This window comes from Cervus elaphus, chromosome 4 (genome assembly GCF_910594005.1).
Source record: "Cervus elaphus chromosome 4, mCerEla1.1, whole genome shotgun sequence".
Lineage (NCBI taxonomy): Eukaryota > Metazoa > Chordata > Mammalia > Artiodactyla > Cervidae > Cervus > Cervus elaphus.
Window position 1 is genome coordinate 59,253,681 of NC_057818.1, and position 23,496 is coordinate 59,277,176.

Sequence of the window (23,496 nt, forward strand, 5' to 3'; positions counted from 1 at the left end):
TCGGGTCCCCCAGAAAGTCACGTGGAGCCAGCTGGCAGTGGGATCCGTTCCTTTATTCTGCCCCCAGGCAGCTGCGGTCATAAGCACACGGGGAATCCACTGATGGCATCCGTGCTCTGCATGATCATGTCCGCCAGCAGAAAGCAGAAGCCTGGCGGGAAGGGGAACGAAGGGCGGGTGGAGCAGGGTGGGTCCTGGGGCAGATGACCAGGAGGGCCCCGGGGACTGGGGTTTGGGGCTCCAAGGGCCCAGAGTGGAGGGTGTTAGGAAGTCCCTGGGAGGGCAGCTGGGAAGTCTCTGCAAGGAGGGGGGTGGGGCCCTCGGGGAAGTCTGTCCACCCTCTTCTGCTGCCCAGATTACCCGCGAGAATAGAGAAGGGTAAAGCCAGCCACCCCAAAAAATAGGACCAGGAATAGAAGACGTCGTCTTTCCATGCATTCTTCACTGTGTAGACTGTCAGGGCGATCAGCAGAAGCAGGCCTGGGCCCCACCCCGCTGCTAGGTGAGCGTGGCCTGGGGGCTGCACCTAGGCCCCACCCTGACCGCGCCCACCGCCCCAAGCCACGCCCTTCTCGCTCACCCTCCGGCCCCCTTCTTCCCGACCCCGCCCCTGGCCCCTCCCCCTCGAAGCCTGTCCTCCGGAGCCCCGCCCCGCTTCTGGGCTCTCTCTGCCAGGCCCACCCTGTGCCATCTCACCCGAGATAAAGAAGACGGAACACGTGGTCTGACCCCGAGAGTAGCCCTCATTGCACAGAATCCGCAGCCCCATCACGAAGCCCACGAAGCCACAGCCCGCCGCCAGCACCATGCACCCCCCGGTCACCGTCAGCCTGCCTGGGGAGAGCGGACCGCGTCAACTAGCTCCGCTGACGTAGCTCCTGCCCATCACCCCCACCCGCCGGTTCCGGGCTGGGAGCAGAGTCAGGAGTTTGGATGGGGACTCGGAAGTTACATCATGAGGGGAGGTTAATGTTGCAACAGGGAAGCAGGTCCCAGAGTGGGGGTTCGTGGTGGCCTCGGTGACGGAGGGGCTGAAGTGGAAAGAGCAGGGGGGTGGGGGCGCTGCAGGATGTGGTGTCAGGTGAGGGGGCAGCTGTGGTCAGTGCTGGGGGCTGTTCACGGGGGGCACGGGTCTGACAGCTGGGCCGCCGGGCCTCACTATCGCAGGGGATGTTGGAGCAGATGCCCTGGTTACACTCCTGCCAAAGGCCGCTGTGGCCCCCGGAGTAGCGGATCCAGTAGTTGGAGGCACTGGACAGAACGATGAAGAAGTTGGCCAAGAAGCCCAGCGTGGTGCCCCCGCTCTGAAGGCTCCGCTTCACCCCCATGCCGGGGCGACTGCTGCCAAGGACCACGCCTGCAAAGACTGACCCATGCCCCAGTCACCCTCAGGTCCCCGGGACCCCCTCCTGCATGTCCCTCCGTATCCCAGATAGCTACTCCTTCACCCCTGCCTGGGGCTTCTACTTCTGGGGACCCCTCTCAGCGCCCCCCACCCCCCAGACCTAAGACGGACCACCTTCCCCTCAGGCACCACAGCTTAGACACCTCCCTTCTGTCTGGAGACCTCTGTCTGCTAATGGGTGTGCCTTCCTAACACCCCACCTCTGTGCACACCCACCTAAATGACTCACCCCCAGCTCCCTCAGGCTTCTTGGACAGGGCCCAGAGGTGTGAGAGAAGGGATACTGTGTCTCTATGAGGCAGAATTCCAGAACTTCCCCCTCTCCTAGCAGCCATTTAAAGAGATAACCACTCACCAGCCATACACACACACACAGGGGCAGCTCTTCTGGCAAAGTGACAGAGGCAGTGTCAGGTGGCAAGTCCGGGGGAGTCTGAGGGCCTTGACATGGTAGCCCATGTCCTTCTAGAAACTTCCCTTCCCTTGACCCCCATAAGCTCTCCTGGTCCCCAGATCTTTGTGCCCTCCCAAGCCCCCAGGCAGCCTCCTGCCCCTCCTCCTCCCTCAGCTTCTCACAGCCTGTTCTCCTGGAGAACTCCAATTGCATCTTCTTACCAGGTGAGCTCCAGGGATGTCTGATGCTCTGAGAGCATCCCAAACCCTATCTCCAGTCTGGGTCCTCATCTGCTTCCAACCATCTCTCAGACCCTGACCCTCAACCACATCCCCACTGAGCTAGGCGTGCGAGCGTGCTGTGGCTCATTCATATCTGACTCTCTGTGACCGCGTGGACTGTAGCCCACCAGGCTCCTCTGTCCATGGGACTTTCCAGGCAAGAATACTGGAGTGGGTTGCATTTCCTCCTCTAGGGGATCTTCCTCACCCAGGGATAGAACCAGAGTTTCCTGCACATCCTGCACTGGCAGGCAGATTTTTTTTTTTTTTTTTAACCACTGAGCAACCTGGGAAGCCCCATTGAGCTCAGCATCTTCCACCAAATCAGGGAGGCCCCTGACATCCCACCCAGTTAGTTGGACCATACCTTTGGGCACTGTCCTTGTCGCCTTCCTGTTCCTTGCCCTACAAAGACCTTGGATCCCTGAGTCCAGTTCCTCCTGCCCCCCAAATTTTTTTTTTAAATTATTTATTTATTTACTTCTCTGTTGCACTGGGTCTTCGGTGCTGTGCTCAGGCTTTCTCCAGTTGCCGCGAGCAGGGGCTACACTTTGATGCGGTGTCCTGGCTTCTCATTGCAGTGACTTCTCTTGTAGCAGAGCACAGATTCTAAGCACACGGGCTTCAGTAGTTACAGTGTGCAGGCTTGGTAGTTGTGGCTCGTGGTCCCAATTGCTCCAAGGCATGTGGAATCTTCCTGGACCGGGGATCGAACCTATGTCCCCTGTATTGGCAGGCAGGTTCCTATCCACTTCTCTGCCAGGGAAGTCCTTCCCCCCCGCCCCGAATCTTTCTGGCTCCTCCTTTCCCTCTTGTGCCCTGGCCCCAGTGCAGCCTTGTCCTGTCTCATGTCCCTCCTGTTGGATTGCCAGTCTTTTTTCTGGCCCCTTCTGGCCCCCAGAGTGGGGGGAAGGGCACAGAGTGGGGGGCTTTCTGGCACTCGGACCAGATGCTGTCCCTCCCCTCCTCCACCCTTAGCTCCCATCACCCTCAAGAGAGAGTCAACTGTGGGCTTAGAGGCTCTACTTCTCACCTATCTTCACTTCCTGTCACCCCCTCACATTCGACAGTGGACCACAAAGTGCTGCTCCCCATCTTCTGAGAACTCCCAGCCTCTCCCTGCCTCCACTCGGGGGTCCCTCTGCCTGCATTACCTTCCTGCGGCCCTGGAGAAGTTCCTAAACACAGTCTCCCCAGAAAGCTCACCCCCACACCCCACCTCTCCCCCAGACATAGCCAGTCCTTCTGCCACACGGGCCCTGGGCTCTGCCTGCCCCCACGGGACTTGGAGCCCCTGGCAGGCAGGGCCTGGTCTGAGTCACCTCGGCATCCACGGTGGAAGGCACAGCAGAAAGGAAGCACTCAGGAAAAGCCAGCCGAAGGAGTGGATTTATTAATGAAATGAACAAGGACTGAGGATGAACGCCAGGGTGACTGAATCAGAGAGGGAGCCAAAAGATAAGAACTAAAAGGAGGAAGATACAGGGAAGACCTCCCTGTTGGCCTGGGGATTAAGACTCTGTGCTTCCACTCCAGGGGGAGCAGGTTCAATCCCTGGTCCAGGAAGTTTGCATGCCATGCAGCAAAAAAAAAAAAAAAAGACACAGGGAAGAAAAGAGATGGAAGGACAAAGAAAAGAGACAACAAGGGCCCTGGGGCCATGCCTGAGCCTAGACTGGTCCCCACACTGGGTGGGAGCTCCTGGAGGACAGGGCAGGTGGCAGGACTGACTCCCCTCTGCGTGCCCAGCATCACCCACCATGGAGCTGGCATATCATCGGTTTATGTCACGGCTTCATGACCCTTGGAAAAACCAGATCCCAGCAAATTTTTGTTGAATGAATGAAGCCACAAAGGAAGAAGCCTGTGGAGGCTGGGAGTCAGGCCTGGCTTACTAGACGGAGAGCCAGCTGTTGTTTTCAGGGTTCCTGATGATGCCTTCAGAGAACGGAGCTCTAAGGCCATCCTGTGGTTCACATGGACTCGTAGCCGGGCCGGTGGGCCGTGCAGTGAGCGCCCAGACTCAGGCCACCTGGGGTAGCAGAGAAAAGTTAGATACTTGCTCCTCTCCTGCTCCATCAGAGCCCCCAGCCCCAGCCAGCCCCTCTAGCCAGGCCCCCCAGCCAGCACCTCCCAAGTCAACCCCAGAACTCCCCAGGCAGCAATCACAATCACCTGTACAGAGAAAGAGGAGGGTTGAAACCCAGCCCAGGTAGAAGGACCACGAGAAGAAGCTCTGGACCTGGGGGTTTCCAGGCTGGTTCCACCGCTCAATGGTGTAGACCGTCATGGCCACTATCAGGGACAGCGCTGGGGACGGAGACACGAGGGTCGGCTCAGCCCCCCTGCAGCAGCTCACCAGGTCCCAGCACACACACCCCTCCCCGCCCCCTAAGCCCAGCACGGAGTCCTCACCTCCAGCAAAGGCCATGAAGGTGGAGACAATGGGGCCACGTCCGGGGGCAGACAGCGAAGGGATGCAAGACATGACCAGAAAGGCCGTGGAGATCAGGCCCCACAGGACGGCCAGGATGCAGAAGCTCTGCGTCACGTGGATGTAGCCTGCTCGGAGATGGGACCTCTGACTGCCCGTCCCCACAGGCCTTTCCCCCCACCAAGGCCACCCCCCCCCAACCTTACCTGCTACTGAGACTTGATCGCTGCTGGGCCAGAGGCCCGAGTGAGATGAAGACTTGGGCCCCTGGGCCACAAACCAGAAATTCGTGCTCAGAGCCACTAAGAGGGACACCAGGCCCAGGGAGCTGGTGAGGAGGGCCAGGGACCGGCAGGGCTCCATGGGGGTGAAGGTTGGGTTCCTCGGTCCCGGGTGATGATGACCAGGCTGGTGACCTAGATTCCTGGGTCTCTGAGAGAGGAGGAAGCTGTTTCCCCCTCCACCCCAGACTCCTGGGTCCTCTGGTCTCAAGAAAGAGAAACCAGCAAGTGCTAGAGGTGGCTGGGGGGTGGTCTTTGCTTCTCAACGTCAGACCCGTTTGGTCTCAGCCTGTTCCAGGCAGCTGCTGTGTCACACACCCTGCCTTCCTGGGTTGCATCAACACCCGTCCCCCCAACCCCGCCCCTCTCTGAGGTTTCCCTCACCCTGGACGGTGGTGGCGGGGGTTGGCGTTGCATTGTCTCTGGTTTGAAACTTGTCTGTCTCCACGGAAGCCTCTCTACCTGCTGCCCTTGGGGGCCTCTGCACCAGAGGGGCTTCCTGGAAAAGGTGAGAGAGAGAGATGGGGGTTGAGGGGGTGGGGGGTGGGTAGAGGGGTGAGCAGAAGGGGCACGCGGTGAGTGAGGCTGGGGTGTGAGTTAGATGGGAGGGGGAGGTGTGACTGGAGGGAGACAGCTGGGGGAATGCATCATGCTTTCCTGTGATTCTGCAATTTTCCGTTCTGGGAGGTGGGGGCCCCCAATTCTGGGGTCTCCACAAAAAGAGGGGGCAGTTGGCGAGGGTGCTGGGAGCTGCAGGAGGAAGGTGCCAGAAGCCTAGACTCCAGGTGCTGAGCGTGCGGGCACTCAGACTCCCGGCTCCTTGCTTGGAGCTTGTGCTGGGGGCGGGGAAGATAAACAGTGACCACAGTTCTGAAAGTTTGCAGAGGGGAAGACGTGCCCACATCCTGATACAAATGAGTTCACAAACAGCTCGGCCGAGAGTAAGGCGTTCAGCCTGGTGGGCCTCATCACTGGGATGGGGGTTTCTGTGGTCAGGGGTGGGGGGGGGGAGGAGGGATGGGTAAAGGATGTCAGGGCAAGACCTTCCGGCCCTCCCCGCCTCAACCAGCGTCAGGCCCTGGGCCCCACCTCAGGCGTAAGGGGACCGTGTCACAGCCCAGGGGGGAAGCGCAGACCCTAACCCTAACGCTGTGAAGCAGGAGCTGTCCCGAGAGGAACTGAGCCGACAGTCCCAGGACAGCCGGCAAAGGGGAGAACGAGAGTGACTGCAGGAGGCTGGTCCTCTTCCTTAGCTGGAGACTCCAGTTTGCAGAGTTTGGCCCCCATCTAGATCCTCTCCACCTGGGCAACTGGTCACTCCTGAGAACAGGCTCGGGAGGACAGGCTCCCGGAAGGAGATCCGGGTCATAGGCAGCTGGGGCACCATCGAAAAAGCAGTGGTGGACCCGGCTCCTGTGAGGAGCAGCTGGACAGGCTTCAGGAAGTCTGGGCTGAGGGCATGTGATGATCACATGCTCAGAACCCATCTGGGATCTTCTGTTTTTCCTCTTTTTCTCCCCACCACCTCTCTCCCATTTTCTCTTTTGGCCTTACTAAATGGTTTGTGGGATCTTAGTTCCCCAATCAGGGACTGAACCTGGGCCCCTGGCAGTGAGAGCACAGAGTCCTAACCACTGGACCACCAGGGAAATGTCCTCTGTGATCTCGACCCTATCCCAAGCCCAACCTCATCCTGACTGCAGCTCCAATCCCATTTTTAGCCCCTTTCCTATCCTCCAACCCCATTCTCATTCCCAAACCTAACCCCAAACTCAAGTCCATCTTTTCTTTTTGGCTGCACCCGAGGCTTGCAGGATCTTAGATCCCTGACCAGGGATTGAACCCAGGTCTCAGCAGTGAAAGTGCCGAATCCTAACCACTGGACCACCAGGGAATTCCCTCAATCCATCCTTAACCCCAATTTCAATCCCAAACTTCAGCTCCAACCCCAAACTCAACCCATCTCAAACCCCAAACATAACCCCATTCTCGTTCCCAAACCCAACTCTATACTCAGCCTGATGACCAAACACAACCCATATTAAACCCCTGAGTTTAACCCCTACCTTCTCCTCCCACCTAACCCCTTTCTTAATCCCAAACCCAACCCATCCCCAAACCCAAATGCATCCTCACATTTAACCCTCTTCTCATTTCTATACCTACACCGGTTCCACCCCTACTTCCTTCTTCATGCCTCTCCCCAACCCCAGTAATTCCTACCTCAATCCACACCCTCCTCCATTTTTACCTTCATCCTACCTCCAGGTCCAAGCCACTGGAAGACTTAGAGCAGAAGGGGGACATGATATGAATCATGTTTTAATAAAAATTCCTTTAAAAGTCTGAAAACAAAGCTGCAGAAGGTGCAGAGAAAAAGCCCTCTTACACTGTTGGTGGGAGTGTAAATTGGTACAACCACTATGGAGAACAGTATGGGGTTCCTCAAAATACTAAAAATAGGACTTCCCTGGTGGCACAGTGAATGAGAACCCACCTGCCAGTGTGGGGGATGCGAGTTCGATCCCTGGTCTGGGAGGATCCCACATGCCATGGAGCAACTAAGCCCTTGTTGAGCCTGCACTCGTTTGGGGAGATGTTGGTAGGAGTAGATGTGGGGTGTGAGAGAGATCAGGAGCTCAGCTTTAGACCAACATGTGAAAATTGAGTTGCTTCTTCAAGTGGGAATGTTGAGCAAGTGGTAGTTGGAGCTGTAAGTCTGAAGTTATAACATTATTGTTATTACTAGAGTCGTTGTTCAGTTGCTAACTCATGTCCAGATCTTTGTGACCATGAACTGCTGCACACCAGGCCTCCCTGTCCATCGCCAACTCCCGAAGTTTACTCAAACTCATGTCCATTAAGTCAGTGATGCCATCTAACCATCTCATCCACTGTTGCCCCCCTTCTCCTTTTGCCCTCAATCTTTCCCAGCATCAGGATCTTTTCCAATAAGTCAGCTCTTCGAATTAGGTGGCCAGAGTATTGGAGCTTCAGCTTCATCATCAGTCCTTCGAATGAATATTCAGGGTTGATTTCCTTTAGGATTGACTGGTTTGATCTTGCAGTCCAAGGGACTCTCAAGAGCCTTCTCCAGCACCACAGTTGGAAAGCATCAATTCTTCAGTGCTTAGTCTTCTCTCTGGTCCAGCTCTCACATCTGTACACAACTACTGGAAAAACCATAGCTTTCAGCCCCTATAAATTCTTGGAGTAAGTCTCAGTAAATATTTCTACTTAAATAGGCTTCAATAAATTATAATTAAAGAAGACTTTGTGCTTGCTTTGGCAGCATATATTCTAAAGAGGAAAAGAGGAAGACTTCAATTGCTATAATTACTAGAGGAAGCCTCTATAAATACAGTATTATTGTTATTTGAGGAGGGCCTAATAAATATGTCTAGAGAGTAAGCCTCTATTAATATAACAGTTCCTAACATAGGCTGCAATAAATATTCTTATTATTGGAACTAGCTTTCTAAACAGTCTTATTGTTTTATGATAAGCATTAGTAAATCTCATGGCAGTAGGCGTGAGTTTGTTGAATGAACTAATGAATGAGTGAATGAAGAGAAGGTCAAGGTCATGAATGATGGATGAAGAGGCAGCTGCAGGAGGAGGTGCAGGTCAGAGTTCTAGTGTTTCTTCTTAGAGGGGCTCATCCAGGGAGGGACGGGAAGTTGGGAGAACCAACTAGAGATGGCATGAGTAGGCAAGGAAATTGTTTTTTTCACAGATTTTTTTTTTTCTTTTGGCTATGCTATGCAGCATATGGGATCTTAGTTCCCCCACCAGGGATCAAACTCAGGCCCCCTGCATTGGAAGCTCAGAGTCTCAACCACTGGACCACCAGGAAAGTCCCACAGATATTTTCATTTATCCTATTATCCTCTTGTGATATTGTGATTTATAATAAATATATACTGGGTCTTTGTCCCCACTTCTGGCATTCAGAAAAAAGAGGTAAGTTCTGGTGGCTCAGATGGTAAAGAATCTGCCTGCAATGCAGGAGACCCGGGTTCAACCTCTGGGTTGGGAAGATCCCCTGGAGAAGGGAATGGCTCCCACTCCAGTATTCTTGCCTGGGAAATGGACAGAAGAGTCTGGTGAGCTACATTCCATGGGGTCACAAAGAGTCGAACACCACTGAGCGACTAACACTTTCACTTTCACCTTTCTGGCATCCAGATCCTTAAAGTCTAAAATTTCCTAAATTGTGAGGGCAATCAAGGTGTCTCTTGTCATATTAATGTGCTGACTTTGGGACCAGCCCTCCTTAACCAGAGGGAGGGGGCTGGTTGCCAGGGAAACCAAGCACTCCGTTAGAGGGTCAGAACAGGCAGTCCCAACATCTGACCTCCTGGGAGGAAAGAGGAGTTGGATACTGACTCAGTCACCAGTGGCCGTGATGTTCTCCATCATAGTCGTGTAATGAAGCCTCTGTAACAACCCAAAAGGAGAGGGTTCAGAGGGCTTCTGAGGTTGGTGAACTTGTGCTTTTGGTGGGAAGAGTGACCTACTTGGAGACAGCATGGAAGTTTTGGGCCCCTTCCCGCTTACCTTGCCCTGGGCATCCCTTCCATCTGGATGTTCTGAGTTAGATTCTTTTATAATACACTGGTGACCTAGTAAGTAGAATGTTTCTCTGAGTTCTGTGAGCTGCAGCAAATGAATTGAACCCCCTCAGGGGGTCATGGGGACCTCTCCTCTATTGCTAGTCCTCCAGAAGCACAGGTGACAACCTGGACGTGTGGTTGGCGTCTGCAGTGGGGGGTGGTCTTACAGGGCTGTCTTTAACCTGTGTGATCTGTCAGTTTCTTCAGGTAGATTGTATCTGAATTGAGTTAATTGCTTGGTGATGTGGGGAAAACACACATCAGAACAGACAGGTTCCTCCCTAGTGGTCCAGTGGCAAAGACTCCATGCTCCCAGTGCAGGGGGCCCAGGTTCCATCCCTGGTCAGGGAACTAGATCCAGCAGGCCGCAACTAAGACCTGGTGCAGCCAAATAAATCTTAAAAAAAGAATTGGACTTACACACATCAGCTTCCTAGCAGCTGTAAGCCTAGGAAATTCCCTGGCAGGCATCCGGTGGTTGGAACTCCATGCTTCCACTGCAGGGGCCCTGGGTTCCATGCCTGGTTGGGGAACTAAGATCCCACAAACTGCACGCGTGCATGTGTGCTAAGTCACTTCAGTTGTGTCCCACCCTTTTCGACCCCATGGACTGTGGCCCGCCAAGCTCCTCTGTCCGTGGGATTTCCCAGGCAAGAATACTGGAGTGGGTTGCCATGCCCTCCTCCAGGGGATCTTCCCGACCCAGGGGTCAAACCTGCATCTACTAGGTCTCCTGCATTGGCAGGTGGGTTCTTTCCCACTAATGCCACCTACGAAGCTCCTACAAGCTGCATGGTGTGGCCAAAAAAATAAAGAAGTGGAACCCAGTAGCAGGGGCCTGTGTGGTTTATTCTGGTGCCCACCCCTACAGGAACCGGACAGCTTGGACTACTCTAATGCAACCACTTCTGCCCCATTCACCACAATCACCCCTCTTTCTCTCTGCCCCAAGCCCTCAGGGACCACACTTCAGTAGTTTCAACCAGTTTTATTAGACTCCAAAAAGCCGCTCTAATGGATATCCCATTTCTCTAACAACCCCCCGGCGGGTGGGGTTGTAGGTCTTCTCAACTGCTTCCCCCAGGCCCCAGTCTTGCTCCCTTCCCCTTGGGGCACAGGAGTCAGGGGTCCCCACCCAGTGTCCGGGACCAAGCCCCCTCACGCCCCCTAGGAACCAGGATTTCAGGCCTCTAGGCCCTTCCCCTCCTCTTCAGTGACCGGACTTCTACTTCCAGGTGCAGTCGGGGCACACACTTGGGTTCAGCGGGGAGTGGACAGGCGCTGACATTCATGCATCCGGTAGGCACACATGTAGAAAATTCCTGCACAATAAGAGACCCCAATGGACCCTGACCCCAAGCCCTCCCGCCCCTCCATCCCCCCCAGCCAGCCCAAGACCCCAACACAGTATTCCCTTTCTCCCTGATTGTCTGCAGGGCTTGGAGTCTGCCTTCTGTCTCAATGCTGGGTGCTCCATCTGGGACTCCCCATCATTTAGGCCTCCTGGGTTCTGCCAGCTGGGACACAGACACTGACCTTCCCATCCCCAAACCCAGTACCTGCAAAGAAGGTCATGAGCAGGGCTACCCAGCCCAGGATGTAGGACCAGGAAAAGCGCCAGTCCCCGAAGCGGCGACCCAGAAAGCTGACGGTGACTCCAGTGTAGATGGCCAAGGCCAGCAGGACGAAAAAGGCTGGAGAGAGAGGGCGGGGGATGGGGGTGTGTGGGGGAATGGGGCTGGGCTTAGAGATGGGGCTTCCCTGGTGACTCAGATGGTAAAGAATGTGCCTGCCATGCAGGAGACCCAGGTTCGATTCCTGGGTCAGGAAGATCCCCCGGAGGGGGTATGGCAACCCACTCCAGTATTCTGGCCTGGAGAACCCCATGGAGAGACGAGCCTGGCAGGCTACAGTTCCACGGGGTTGCAAAGAGTCAGACACAACTTTTTGCTTTTAGAGATGGGAGTTGGAATGAGGTTGAGAAGGGGGTATGGATGCAGAGAGGGATAAGGGTGAAGATGGGGGCTGAGTTGAAAGTAGGAGTAAAAATGAATGGGGAGTAGGGTTAAGGGCAGGGATGGGGTGGGGTCGTCTTGTGTCTTAAAGAGTCTGACTGGTCTTTGGTTCCTGGGAGGGAGACTCTAAATCCTTGGAACTTTCTGAGTAATAGGAGTGTCTTTGTTTCTCTTGAGCCTCTCTAATCACACCTGAATTTATGTTGACGAGCAGAGATGACTCAGGGTGAGAGCTGGTCACCAAAAAGTCCAACCGTAGGATGCAGGGTTGGGACTTGGAGCCACCTGGAATCACTCCAACCTCTGGGGAGGAGAGGGGAGCTGGAGACTGAGCTCAATCAGGTGGCCCATGATGCAATCATTCACGTCCTTGTAATGAAACCAAAAGAAATGCAGGCCACTGCTGCCTACTGGGGCTTCCTGGGTGGTGAACGTATGGGGGTGCTGGCGTTGGAGGGTAGGGTGATGAGCCCCAGCTCTGCCGGGAGAGGGCGTGGGAGCTGTGTGTTCAGGACTCTCTCCAGCTTCACCCTATGCATTTCTTTAGTTGGCTGGTCTTGAGCTGTATTCTTGGTAATAAAACTGAAATTTTTAAGTATTATGCTTTCCTGGGTTCTGTGAGTTGTTCCAGCCAATTTTTGAACCCGAGTGGATCCGGGGAAGCCCTGAATCTGTAACTGATAGGTCAAAAGTGCAAGTGGGCTGGGGGCCCCAACTTGCAGCTGAAGTAGGGGCAGTCTTGCTGGGAACTGTGCCTTTAAGCCTGTGGGGTCTGATGCCAGCTCCAGGTGACGAGTGCCAGAATGGAATGGCCGTACACCTGGGTGGTATAGGAATCAACGAGCGTTAGAAATAGTCGTGAAGTTGTTGGGAGTGGAGGTGGGATTCCAGTGCAGGTGGAGTTGAGAGTGAGGAGCAGTGGGGAATGAAAGTGGTGTTGGGGGCGGGCATGGGTGGGGGTTGGAGCTGGGCAGGGAGTCGGGGAGAGGGGTAGGTGTAGGGTGTGGTTCACTCACTGGAGGCGAAAAACATGATGCCTGCAGAGAAGGGCCGGGAGAGGCGGGTGAAGGTGGGCTGCTGAGCGAAGGCCACGATGCCCATGATGATGCCGGAGGTGGCACAGAGTGAGGACAGGATCATGAAGGCCCGGGTGGCATTCCAGTATGCTGTAAGAGTACCCCATGGTCACTGCTGTCCTGCCCCTGCCCTCAGAGTGAAGGCTGCCACCTCTGAGGGCAGGAATGCTTCCCCCCCTCTCCATATCCCTCACCCCACTCTTCCTTCACTGCTCTCCAAACACCCCCCGCTTCACCTGGCAAACTCCTATTCATCCTCCAAAGCCCACCTCCCAGATCCCCTCCTCTAGGAAGTACTCCCTCACCCCTCAGGTACCATCTACACTCCCTCCTCTGGTTTGAGACTCTCTTTGTCTGTCTCCCTCTCCACCTGATTGCTCCCTGAGGACAAGTACCTGGTTGATTGTATATCACAAACATGCCCAGCAGAGGCTTGTTTGAACAGCAGCCTGGAGAAACGTTTGTTGGATGAATGAATGAGTAAATGAATGAATACCAATTTCCCATATCCCCCTGCTACTCACTGTCTAGCCTCTCTCTCACGCCCCCTTTCCTTTCCTTCATACCACTTGCCCATATCTAAAAACATCCCACTTGTTTATTTCTACCTTGTTTATGATGTCTAACTCTTTGCACTGAATTTTCAGCTCTGTAAGGACAAGGGTCTGGCTTTCTCATTCACTGCTGTATCCCCAGCATCTAGTGCCTGGCATGCAGTAGGTGTTCAATAAACATGTTGAATGAATGAAGATCCCTGAGAACAGTCTTCATGATCTCAACTTCCAGTTGGCAACTATCAAGTATGGGCCAGGCTCTCTTTTCCTGTATGAGCCTATTCCTTCCAAGAGTCCTATGTTTTAAGTGTTTTCCTGTCCATTTTTTTCAAGTGAAGGAAAGAATAGAGGCTCAGAGAGGTAAAGTGTTTTGCCCAAGGTCCCACCATTAGCAGAGGGACTAGAGTTGAAAGCCAAGCTCAAAACTCTCAGTCTTAACTACTTGGGGCCTCCTGCTGCTCATACCCAGCTGACCATGAACCCAGAGAAGACTTGCAAAACTGGATTTTTCAACAAGAGCTGCAAGTCCAGATTTTAATGTAAAATCTCCAGATTTTTTTTAACACTTGCGTATTATAAAACAAAGACATCTCTTTGCCGACAAAGGTCTGTGTAGTCAAAGCTATGGTTTTTCCAGTAGTCATGTATGGATGTGAGAACTGGACCATAAAGAAGGTTGAGCGCCAAAGAATTGATGCCTTTGAATTGTGGTGTTGACTCTTTGAATTGTGGTGTGGGACTCTTGAGAGTCCCTTGGACTGCAAGGAGATTAAATCAGTCAGTCCTAAAGGAAATCAGTCCTGAATATTCATTGGAAGGACTGAGGCCGAAGCTGAAGCTCCTATACTTTGGCCACCTGATGCGAAGAGCCTACTCACTAGAAAAGACCCTGAGGCTGGGAAAGACTGAAGGCAAAAGGAGAAGAGGGTGGCAGAGGATGAGATGGTTAGATAGCGTCACTGACTTAGTGGACATAAATCTGAGCAAACTCCACGAGACAGTGAAAGACAAAGAAGCCCGGTGTGCTGCAGTCCATGGGGTCACAAAGTGTCGGACATGACTTAACGACTGAACAACGACAACGACTTTGGAAACTTTATGTTATGTAAATGTTATGCATACATGTCTAAGGTTGGGTTTGGCCCTGGGGAAGCACGCTCAGGACTCCTGCTCTAATTTCGGTGATTGGATTACATCAGTCATACAATGGATGAACGATAAACCAGTTGTTTGGACAAATAGTCAAAAATCTATTGGGGTGAGGTTGTCCCTGAGGCCCTCAGTCTTGGGGTCGTGAAGATGTGAAATGAACTTGAAGACCTCCATCCAGCCTCCCTCTCTCCCATCCCCAGCAGAGATAAAACACAGAAGAAACTCAGAGCGCCCCAGGGCGGGGGGTGGGGCAGGGTGGTTCCCAGTCTGAATCAGGAGGAAAGGTAGAAGTGTGACAGTGGATTCGGCCAGAAATGAAAAAGATACATGAGCCTGATTGGCAGATGGGGCTCTGAAACAGGTAGCCCAGGACAAGCTTTTCCACTCCCCCGCCTCAGTTTACCGCTCTAGTGAATGGGCAGGTTTGGTGAGATGGGGTAGATGAAATCTCCTGCCACAAGCCTGTCACATCACAGGGTTCAGGGAAGGTGGGCTCCTCCTCCCAACCCCCTCCCCTTGCAAAAGAATTGGTTTTTCAAGGTCATGTATCAGGTCTTATTCATAGACACAAAGGAACTGCTTTCTCAGTGTTGTTGGGATGACTATGGGAGTTAATCCAGGCAAAGTACTTAGTACAACATGTAAGACACAGTAACAGTACATGCCAGTTATTATTATTATTACCGCTATCACTGGATACATATAATATAGAACATGTGACACATTATATATCACTGATATATTACATAACATATATTATATAATATATATAAGGTAGTATAATATATATCTCTATGTATCTCTCTCTCCAGGTATGAGATTCCCAGGTGGCGCAGCAGTAGAGAGCCAGCCTGCCAATGCAGGAGATGCAAGAGATGCAGGTTCAATCCCTGGGTTGGGAAGATCCCCTGGAGAAGGAAATGGCAACCCACTCCAGTATTCTTGCCTGGAAGATTCCATGGACAGAGGCACCTGGTGGGCTGCAGTCCATGGAGTCCTAAACAGTGGAACACGACTGAGCACGCATAACTTCCATGTATATGTGCGTGTATACATTTGACCTTTGAACAGCACAGGTTTGAATTGTGCTGGTCCACTTACACGCAGATTTTTTCCGATAAATACATGCAGTACTACACGATCTGAGGTTGAATTCGCGGGTGCAGAATTGTGGATACGGACCCCTGGCTGTGGAATAGCAGATACAGAGTTAATTATGAGACTTGAGCATCCAGGGGTTTTGGTATCCACTACGGGTCCTGGAACCATCCTCTGAGCACGCTAAGAGATTGAGGGATGACTGTACATATATGCAAGTATATACAGATAGGGAAAGTGGTACATAGAGACATATGTAAATAATACATTAAAATAATTTATATTATATAACATAGATTGCAAGTGGCTCAGATAGTAAAGAATCTGCCTGCAGTGCTCGAGACGGGGTTCAATCCCTGAGCCAGGAAGATCCCTTGGAGAAGGGAATCACTACCCACCCCAGCATTCTTGCCTGGGAAATCCCATGGACAGAGGAGCCTGGCGGGCTATGGTCCATGGAGTCGAAAAGAGTTGGACCCGACTGAGTGATGAGCACATATGCACTTTTGTCCATATACTGTGAGAACAATTTTATCCCCACTTTTACAATATATAGTGTGATACACACACTATATGGGCTTCCCAGGTGCCTCTAGTAAAGAACCTGCTGCCAATGCAGGAGACATAAGAAATGCAGGTTCTATCTCTGGGTGGGGAAGATCCCCTGGAGGAGGGCGTGGCAACCCACACCAGTATTCTTGCCTGGGAAATCCCACGGACAGAGGAGGCTGGTGGGCTATAGACCAAAGGGTCACAAAGAGTCAGACACGACTGAAATGACTTAGCAGCAACATATCCACTATATAGCTATATACACACATATATACACACATGTATACGTATACATAATATGTATTACGTGACTTGGCTCACAACAAGTATTAAAAAATACCTCATCTAGTATAGCAGATTTAGGGCCTGTATTGCTTCTGCATCCTCCGAGTACTAAACAGAGTTCTTGACATGTAATAGATATTTAGAAAATGCTCTTTTGTCAGCCCCGGTCTCAGGTAACTGCTGTTACCTGACCTCTATTTCATGCCAGAAAATGTCACCTCTCTCCTTAACTTCTAAATCAGTACATCCTGTAATTGTACCAGAAAAAAAATACTGAAATCCCAACTCTGTTCCTTCCCTGCTGAGTGACCTTGGGCTGGACCCTTTCCCTCTCTGAACCACAAGGTTCTCCACCTGCAAAACAGGGGGCCCTTCTGCTGGAAGGTTCTGCCCCGCGGGACACTCTGGTCCCAGGCAGAGCCCGGAGCCCGCCCGGAGCCTCACCGATGCTTTCTGTCTGCAGGTAGCACTTGGTGCCCAGGCAGTAACGCCACAGGCCCTGGTGGGCGAAGGCCCCCGACAGCCGGTACTGCATCCAGTGGTCTGTCGCCGTGGCCACCACCAGCAGGATGGTCCCCACCCAGGCACAGAAGAGGCCGCCTCCCATGAAGCTGTACATGGTGATCTGTGGGTGAGGGGAGAAATGGGGTCACGAGCTGGACTGCCGGGTCCTGGGAGAGGTGAGGGCTGGGGGATCTGAGCCTTGGTTTGAGGGAGGAAGACCTGGGGACCTAGACTTCCAAATCCTAGGGTGGGGAGAGGGGGTGGGGGCTGGGACATCAGGTCCCAATGGGAGCAAAGAACTGGGCACCTGGACCCCTGGGTCTGGGGGAGGAGAGTTTGAGGACCTAGACCTTTGGGTCCTGGGAGAGACTGAGGCTGGGGGCCTAGACATCCAGAACCTAAACTGGGACGGGGCTGGACACTCCCTGCGCCTTGGGGCACCAAGTCTCTGGGGGGAAGGAGAGGACTGGGGGCTTGGACTCCCAGATCCAAGGTAGCAGGGGACTAGGGCTAGGACCCCACCAAGTCCCTGGGGGAGAAAGAAGCCCTGGCCTCCTACATTTGCGGGGAGGAGGGGGCCACGCCTGGTCCCTACCTGAGCCGCAGATTCTGCCCTGAGCCCTCCGTCTGCCTCGGCCCCTCTGAGCAGACTGAGCCCGGCCTGAGCCCGGCCAGGTCGCTGGCCTCTCGGCTCCCCAGGTCCCCCCAAATCCCTTAAGCCTCCCCACACAATGGCCCCGCAGCCCAGCAGCTTCCAGCAGGCAGAGGCCCCCAGATGGAATTCGCTGAGGCAGGAATCCAGTCCCTGCCTCTCCGCAGCCCCTGGCCCCAGCGGCCTCTCTCCATGACCCTCCCAGCCACCCTGGAAGCCTTTCACCAGCCACGCTCCCGGCACCCACGGGGTTAGCCCGAGCTGCGTAAGCACACACAGACACAAGACATAGGGACACTCAGCCATTTATTGTGCAAGCCGGTCCCCCTCCCCCAAGGGCAGGAAATGGGGTGGGGGCCGCAGGTGCCTGGCTATGTTGGGAAAACAGGGTTTTCTGCAAGTGGGGTCACAGGGCATGTCACCTGGGGGGTTAGGACAGGAAGGGGGTTGAGGATGAGGCCAGGCTGGCTGGGCTCGAGGACACGGCTGCACTGGGGGCTGGAGCTTCAGTGAAATGAAGGATGAGGGTCGGGCTGGCCTTTAGGAAAAAGGGGATGAGGGAGCTGGGAATGAGGCTACGAGGGTGGGTCAGGGCAGAGATGGGAGCAGGAAGGGGGATGAATGGCTGGGGCCGTGGGGTGGGGCTGGCGGAAATGGCTTTGGGCTTAGGAAGGGGGCTAGAGATCCCCGGGAAGGGGCTTGGGTTTGGGCATGAGATTCAGGTTTGCTTCCCTGACTTGGGATCCGATGTCAGGTCCCAGTGTCACCAGCTGACTCGCAGGAGCCCCTTCTGAGGCTGTGGTTTTCAGGGAAGAGGGATGGGAGTGCGATGTTCCCTGGGTATCTCTGGCAGGGCTGGGGTCACCCTGGGCTCCAAGAAAACTCTCCTGGTGACCTCCAAGGCGCCCTCCGGAATCCGGGGTGCGGGATCCTCAGGGTCCTAGTACTCAGCCTCCCAGTCCTCAGCAGGCGGCAGCTCCACGGGTGGCTCTGGACCCTGGGTGTCCTTCTTCCCCTCCTGCGCAGGCGGTGCTGGTGATGGCGGCGTCACCGGCGGGGTCTGGGGGCCAGCCCCACGGCCCCTGGCCCAGCCCCTCTCTGCCTGTTCAGCCCTCCCAAGTCCCCATCTCCGGTGGCCCCGGCCTGGCCTGCGCGGGACGTCCCAGCCCCCGCGTCCCTTGGGTGGCCTCTTGGCAGTGCCTGGCTGGGTGCCGCATGCCCGGGGGACACAGGGGCAGGAGGGCAAGGACTGCTGCAGCGAGTAGGCCCCCATCAGGGCGCTGTGGAGGAGGTAGGAGAGGGCATCCAGGCGGACGGGGACGGTCACAGAGGCCAGGCTCTCGGGGAGCCCCAGATGGGCTGGATCTGGGGTGCCCAGGAAAGAAGAGGGCAGAGCTGGGAAAGCTGGAGGCGGCCACGACCCAGCCCCGGGGGAGGGCAGATTGTTCCTAGAACGACAAAAGGACAGGTCAGGCAGGGGATGTCCCCAGTCTGCACATGCCTTTCCTTTCCGCAGCCTGCTGCTTCCTGCCTTCTCCCAGGCTTTCATTTCTCCTCATCCTCAGGACCGTCTGCCTCTGACTTCTGGTCCCTTCCTTTCTCTCTTTCTCTGTTCCTTCCTGTCTCTCTTTACAGACAGGCAGACAGCTCAGTTGGAGCTTCAGTGTCCCACCGAGCATGGTTCCCATTCCAGGCTGCCCTCCTCACCCGTGTGTCTGGGCCAATCATTTTCCCCTTCCGAACCTTAAGTTTTCATACCAAGAGAGAGCTTCTGGTGGTATCAAAGGTGCCTCTGAAAGGGCTGGGTCTGGGAAGTGTTCAAAACCTGGTATCAATTATTATTATTATTTCTCCAGACAATTATTATTAGTATCTTCAATTCTCCCGATTCCCGCTAGAAACTTCTCTTTCTTCCATTAATATCTGCTTCCAGCTCTTTCCCTATTTCTAAGTATCTCGCTCAGCTCTGTCATTAAGATCCTCAAAGATTCTGTTTCTGTGTGATAATACCAGAGGCTTTTTTTTTTTTTCCCCCGGTACCCTCTCGGGTCTGCTCAACTCTCTCTCAGATTTTCTCTGTCCCTCCTCACTCTGGGTCACTGTCCTTCCCGAGGGAAGTCTCGTGTCTCTCACCCCTGAGGCCCAGTCTCTTCCTTTTGCTGTTCCATCTTTACCGGGGTGTTTCAAGTCTTTTCTAGCACCTTCGCCTCGATTTCTCCAGCGCGCAGAGAGAGGGGAAGGGTCTGGGAGGAGGTGGGCGGGACTTTGTTGGGAAGGGGCGTGCGGGGCGTGCGGGCCGGGGCGTGGCTTGCTGGGCGTGGCTTGCGGGGCCAGGTCGCGCGGATAGTGTTGAGTCACGTGAAAGCGTTCGGGGGTTGAGTTCTGGCCATTATAGTTGCTTCAACCGCGCTTGTCTCTGGTCGCAGCATCCACCTCCTCGAGACCAAAGAGCCCGGCCCCGAGCCCCCTCCTCCCTCAGACCTAGGAGTGCAGGCCCCCAGCCCTTCCTTCCTCAGGTCTAGAAGACCCTGGCCTCCTCTTTCTTCATCTGTGTTCCTGGACCGCGTCCTGGACGGAGTCGGGGTGGGGCCGATGGTGTACTCTAGGACTAAAGGGGCATTTAGGGGAATCTGCTCCCGGGGGCAGAGGGGTTAGTAATTGGGAATCTTAGAGGCTGGATTTCATTCTAACCTCTGTCTCTGACTTCCCTTGTGAGCTTAAACCCTTCTAGTCGCTGTTTTTTGAGAAACAGGGCTAATATTACCTTATAGGATCTCGTGAGCTTTAAAGGATATGTTGCGTGTGTAAAGTAGTCAACACACGATCTGGACTAAAATTCGTCTCAAATGAGTGTTTTTTATCTTGGTAGTATTTTATTGAGAAGCAATGGGATTCTTCTATGTATTTATTTAAGAAATATGATTCAGTGCCTGCAATCAGCGCCAGGTTGGGCGCCGGACAAAATAGATGCACGCTTATGAAACTTACATGCTGGGTGAGCATCACACAAGGTACAAATAGTACATTTCCTACACGAAGGAGGGCTGTGGAGGTGTAAAGACAGGACAAGGGATACAAAGGCTCAGGGGATTATTTTAGTTAAGATGGTTAGAGAAGGCTACTTGTGGGATGGAGCCAGCCGACCTGGGAACTGAGTGTTCTGGTAGAGAGACCAGCAGGTGCAAAGGTCCTTCAGGGTGAAACAAACATAGTGTTTGAGGGACTGGGAAGCAATAAGCTAGGAGATGAACAGGTCTATTTTTAAAATTTTTTTTAAATTTTGGAATACCTTCACATTTACAGAAAAATTACAAAGATAACTTTGTAACTCACCCTGCTTCCAGCCTTCTTATTTCCTTACCTGGTCGTGGAACATTTGTTACAGCTAAGAAATTAGCTTAGCTCTTTTAAAAAATATTTATTTTAGTTATTTATTTGATTGTGCTGGGTCTTAGGGATCTAGTTCCCTGACCAGGGATCGAACCAGGGTCCCCTACATTGGGAGTTCAGAGTCTTAGCCACTAGACCACAAGGGAAGTCCCCCTACATGACCCTTAACTAAAACTCAGACGTGATTTGGATTTTTCCAGTTTTTACACGAACATCCTCTTTTTTTCTGTTCCAGAATCCAGTGCAGGGTCTCACTGAATCATCACATCTCAGTCACCTCTGATCTGCAGCCATTTCAGTCTTTCCTTGTTTTTCACAACTTTGACAGCTTGGAGGACTACTAGTAAGTTTTTTTCCTTTTAATAAAACAGAGGTCTTTTTAAATTAATAATTCCAATTTATTAGTCCTCATTTCACAAAGGTTCAAACTGGGCCTCAGAGAGGCTAAGTAAGTTACTCAAGGTCACAGAGCAGGTAAATAGCACAACTGGGATTTGAACCCCACCTCCAGTCTGCTTTTAATGGAGACACAAGTAGAAGCTAGATTGTATAATACCTTATAGGCTGCAGTGAAGACTATGGAATTTTTAAAATTTAATTCTGGAACATTGATATGACTTTGAACGTTTGGAGGCAGAGGTGTGACATAATTTATGTTTTAAGAAGAGCACTGTGCCTGCCATTTGGGGAGTGGATTGTGGTGGGGCATAAGCCTGGAAGCAGGAAGCCTAGAGAGAATGCTGTCATCCTCTAGGCAAGTGGTGACAACCTCAAGGATGGTGTGGTTAATGGGGATGGGAAGATGTGAGTGCATTTACAATGTATTTTGGAAGGAGACCATCAGGATTTGCTGTAGGGCTGCTGGAGGTGAGTAATGGGGAATCAAGGATGATGCAAAGTTTTCAACCTGAGCGACACCTTTGAATATGAATTTTCTTATAAAAGCTCACAACATCCCACTGTAAGGATGAGAAATCGGAGAGAAGCTTTCATTTTCCGAGTTCTCTTGAGCTAACTCTACATGATGCTGGGGACTCCAGGTAGATGCTGAACCAGTAGCTGCTCTTCAAGGGCTCTCAAGGTTTGAGGGGGTGAAATCCACGGTAGCATTCTGGGGTGATGGAAGCTGGGACACTGGGAGGGACAGGACAGTGAGAGCTGGAAGTGGGTTAAACATAGCCTGGAGGCCAGGAGGTGGAGGGTCAAGTCGGGGGCCAGGAAAACAGTTGCTCGCTTGCTACGGGCTGGAGAAGAAGATAGGGGAGGGGTTTTTTTGTTTGCTTGTTTTTAAAGGAGGGGCCTTTAGACTAGGTCTAGAGTGAATGGACGTAGAAAAAATGGTGCGAGCAAAGGCCAGGTGGCTGGAATAGAAAAGATTTTATCAAGAAAGCTGACTTTCTTTTCTGGCAGCTATGATTAGCATTCAGGTCTCATTATTCCGGGTACAGTCTATCCCAAAGAAGAAGTTTTTGTTGAACACGGCTCCAAAATGATGGTTCGAATCCTTGCTTTGCTTTTTACCAGCTCTTGCCATAGAACAAACTTAAGTCTGTTTTTTTGCAACATAAAACTCAGTCCCAGCATAACGGCACTGCTTCTGGTTTTGTTTCCTAACGGTTCCTCCTATTTCTGCGATCAGGGTCCGACCTCGTCACTTACAAGTCAGTCAGTCAGTTCATTTGCTCAGTTGTGTCTGACTCTTCATGACCCCAAGGACCACAGCCTGCCGGGCCTCTCTGTCCATCACCAACTCCCAGAGTTTACTCAAATGCATGTCCATTGAGTCAGTGATGCCATCCAACCATCTCATCCTCCGTCGTCCCCTTCTCCCGCCTTCAATTTTTTCCAGCGTCAGGGTCTTTTCCAATGAGTCAGCTCTTCGAATCAGGTGGCCAAAGTATTAGAGTTTCAGCTTCACCATCAGTCCTTCCAGTGAATATTCAGGACTGATTTCCTTTAGGATGGACTGGTTGGAAATCCTTGCAGTCCAAGGGATTCTCAAGAGTTTTCTCCAACACCATAGTTCAAAAGCATCAATTCTTCAGCACTCAGCTTTTTTTATAGTCCAAGTCTCACATCCATACATGACTGCTGCAAAAACCATAATCTTGACTAGACGGACCTTTGTTGGCAAAGTAACATCTCTGCTTTTTAATATGCTGTCTAGGTTGGTCATAACTTTTCTCCCAAGGAGTAAGCGTCTTTTAATTTCATGGCTGCAGTCACCATCTGCAGTGATTTTGGAAACCAAAAAAATTAAGTTTGCCAGTTTCCACTGTTTCTCCATCTATTTGCCATGAAGTGATGGGACCGGATGCCATGGTCTTAGTTTTCTGAGTGTTGTGCTTTAAGTCAACTTTTTCACTCTCCTCTTTCACTTTCATCAAGAGGCTCTTTAATTCTTCTTCAGTTTCTGCCATAAGGATGGTGTCATCTGCATATCTGAGGTTATCAATATTTCTCCTGGCAACCTTACCAGGTACCTGGCCCTTTAAGGCCCTCCTCCAGGAGCTAGGAGAGCGGAGGCGGGCTTATGTGTCTCTAAGGAAATGCGCTTCGCCTAGCTTCCAAAATTGACAGGCAAATTCTGAAAGTGGCCAATCAACACCTGCATCTGGAGGGAAACACGTTTCCGATTTGTTGGGAGAAGGGGCAGTCATCAGCTTGAGCTCCGCCCACTCCTTGTTACGTAGGACAGCGCGAGGCGTCAGCCTCAGCTCTGATTGGCGGGTGAACTCGCATTGCTTCCCAGCCCTCTTCCTCCGGCTGTCAGATCCAGGTGGGGTTCGGAAGCAGAGCGAGGCTAG

General features: G+C 52.7%; 4 protein-coding genes, 1 long non-coding RNA gene and 1 other non-coding gene across 7 annotated transcripts; 1 reads left to right on the forward strand and 5 right to left on the reverse strand.

Moving 5' to 3' along the window:
• Positions 1-34: 34 nt before the first annotated feature.
• Positions 35-1,328, reverse strand: CLDND2 (claudin domain containing 2). Its single transcript, XM_043900016.1, has 4 exons — positions 1,160-1,328; positions 697-834; positions 361-480; positions 35-151 (listed from the first exon to the last, which is right to left on the reverse strand). Exons 1-4 carry the CDS (start codon positions 1,326-1,328, stop codon positions 78-80), a joined length of 501 nt encoding a protein of 166 aa, XP_043755951.1. The 3' UTR covers positions 35-77.
• A 2,123-nt stretch (positions 1,329-3,451) lies between these two features.
• NKG7 (natural killer cell granule protein 7) lies at positions 3,452-5,093 on the reverse strand. Its single transcript, XM_043900069.1, has 4 exons — positions 4,721-5,093; positions 4,496-4,642; positions 4,256-4,390; positions 3,452-4,112 (listed from the first exon to the last, which is right to left on the reverse strand). The coding sequence occupies exons 1-4, from the start codon at positions 4,875-4,877 to the stop codon at positions 4,054-4,056; spliced, it is 498 nt and encodes a 165-aa protein (XP_043756004.1). The 5' UTR covers positions 4,878-5,093; the 3' UTR covers positions 3,452-4,053.
• An 88-nt stretch (positions 5,094-5,181) lies between these two features.
• Positions 5,182-22,351, forward strand: LOC122692482. 2 transcript variants are annotated; one of them, XR_006340669.1, is made up of 4 exons: positions 5,182-5,303; positions 15,021-15,089; positions 16,607-16,823; positions 20,925-22,351. It is a non-coding gene; the product is annotated as an uncharacterized LOC122692482 (long non-coding RNA). The 2 variants fall into 2 exon arrangements; XR_006340670.1 differs by having other exon boundaries at positions 16,607-16,774.
• On the reverse strand, positions 6,618-6,689 carry TRNAE-UUC. Its single transcript has one exon. It is a non-coding gene; the product is annotated as a tRNA-Glu (tRNA).
• On the reverse strand, positions 10,630-17,323 carry LIM2 (lens intrinsic membrane protein 2). The gene is given in 6 exon segments (XM_043900066.1): positions 10,630-10,733; positions 10,971-11,105; positions 12,443-12,592; positions 16,454-16,573; positions 16,576-16,768; positions 17,243-17,323. Coding segments are annotated over 5 exon segments (654 nt in total). The 5' UTR covers positions 16,763-16,768; positions 17,243-17,323; the 3' UTR covers positions 10,630-10,671.
• Positions 17,589-19,881, reverse strand: C4H19orf84 (chromosome 4 C19orf84 homolog). Its single transcript, XM_043900068.1, has 2 exons — positions 19,433-19,881; positions 17,589-18,747 (listed from the first exon to the last, which is right to left on the reverse strand). Exons 1-2 carry the CDS (start codon positions 19,465-19,467, stop codon positions 18,240-18,242), a joined length of 543 nt encoding a protein of 180 aa, XP_043756003.1. The 5' UTR covers positions 19,468-19,881; the 3' UTR covers positions 17,589-18,239.
• Positions 22,352-23,496: the final 1,145 nt, after the last annotated feature.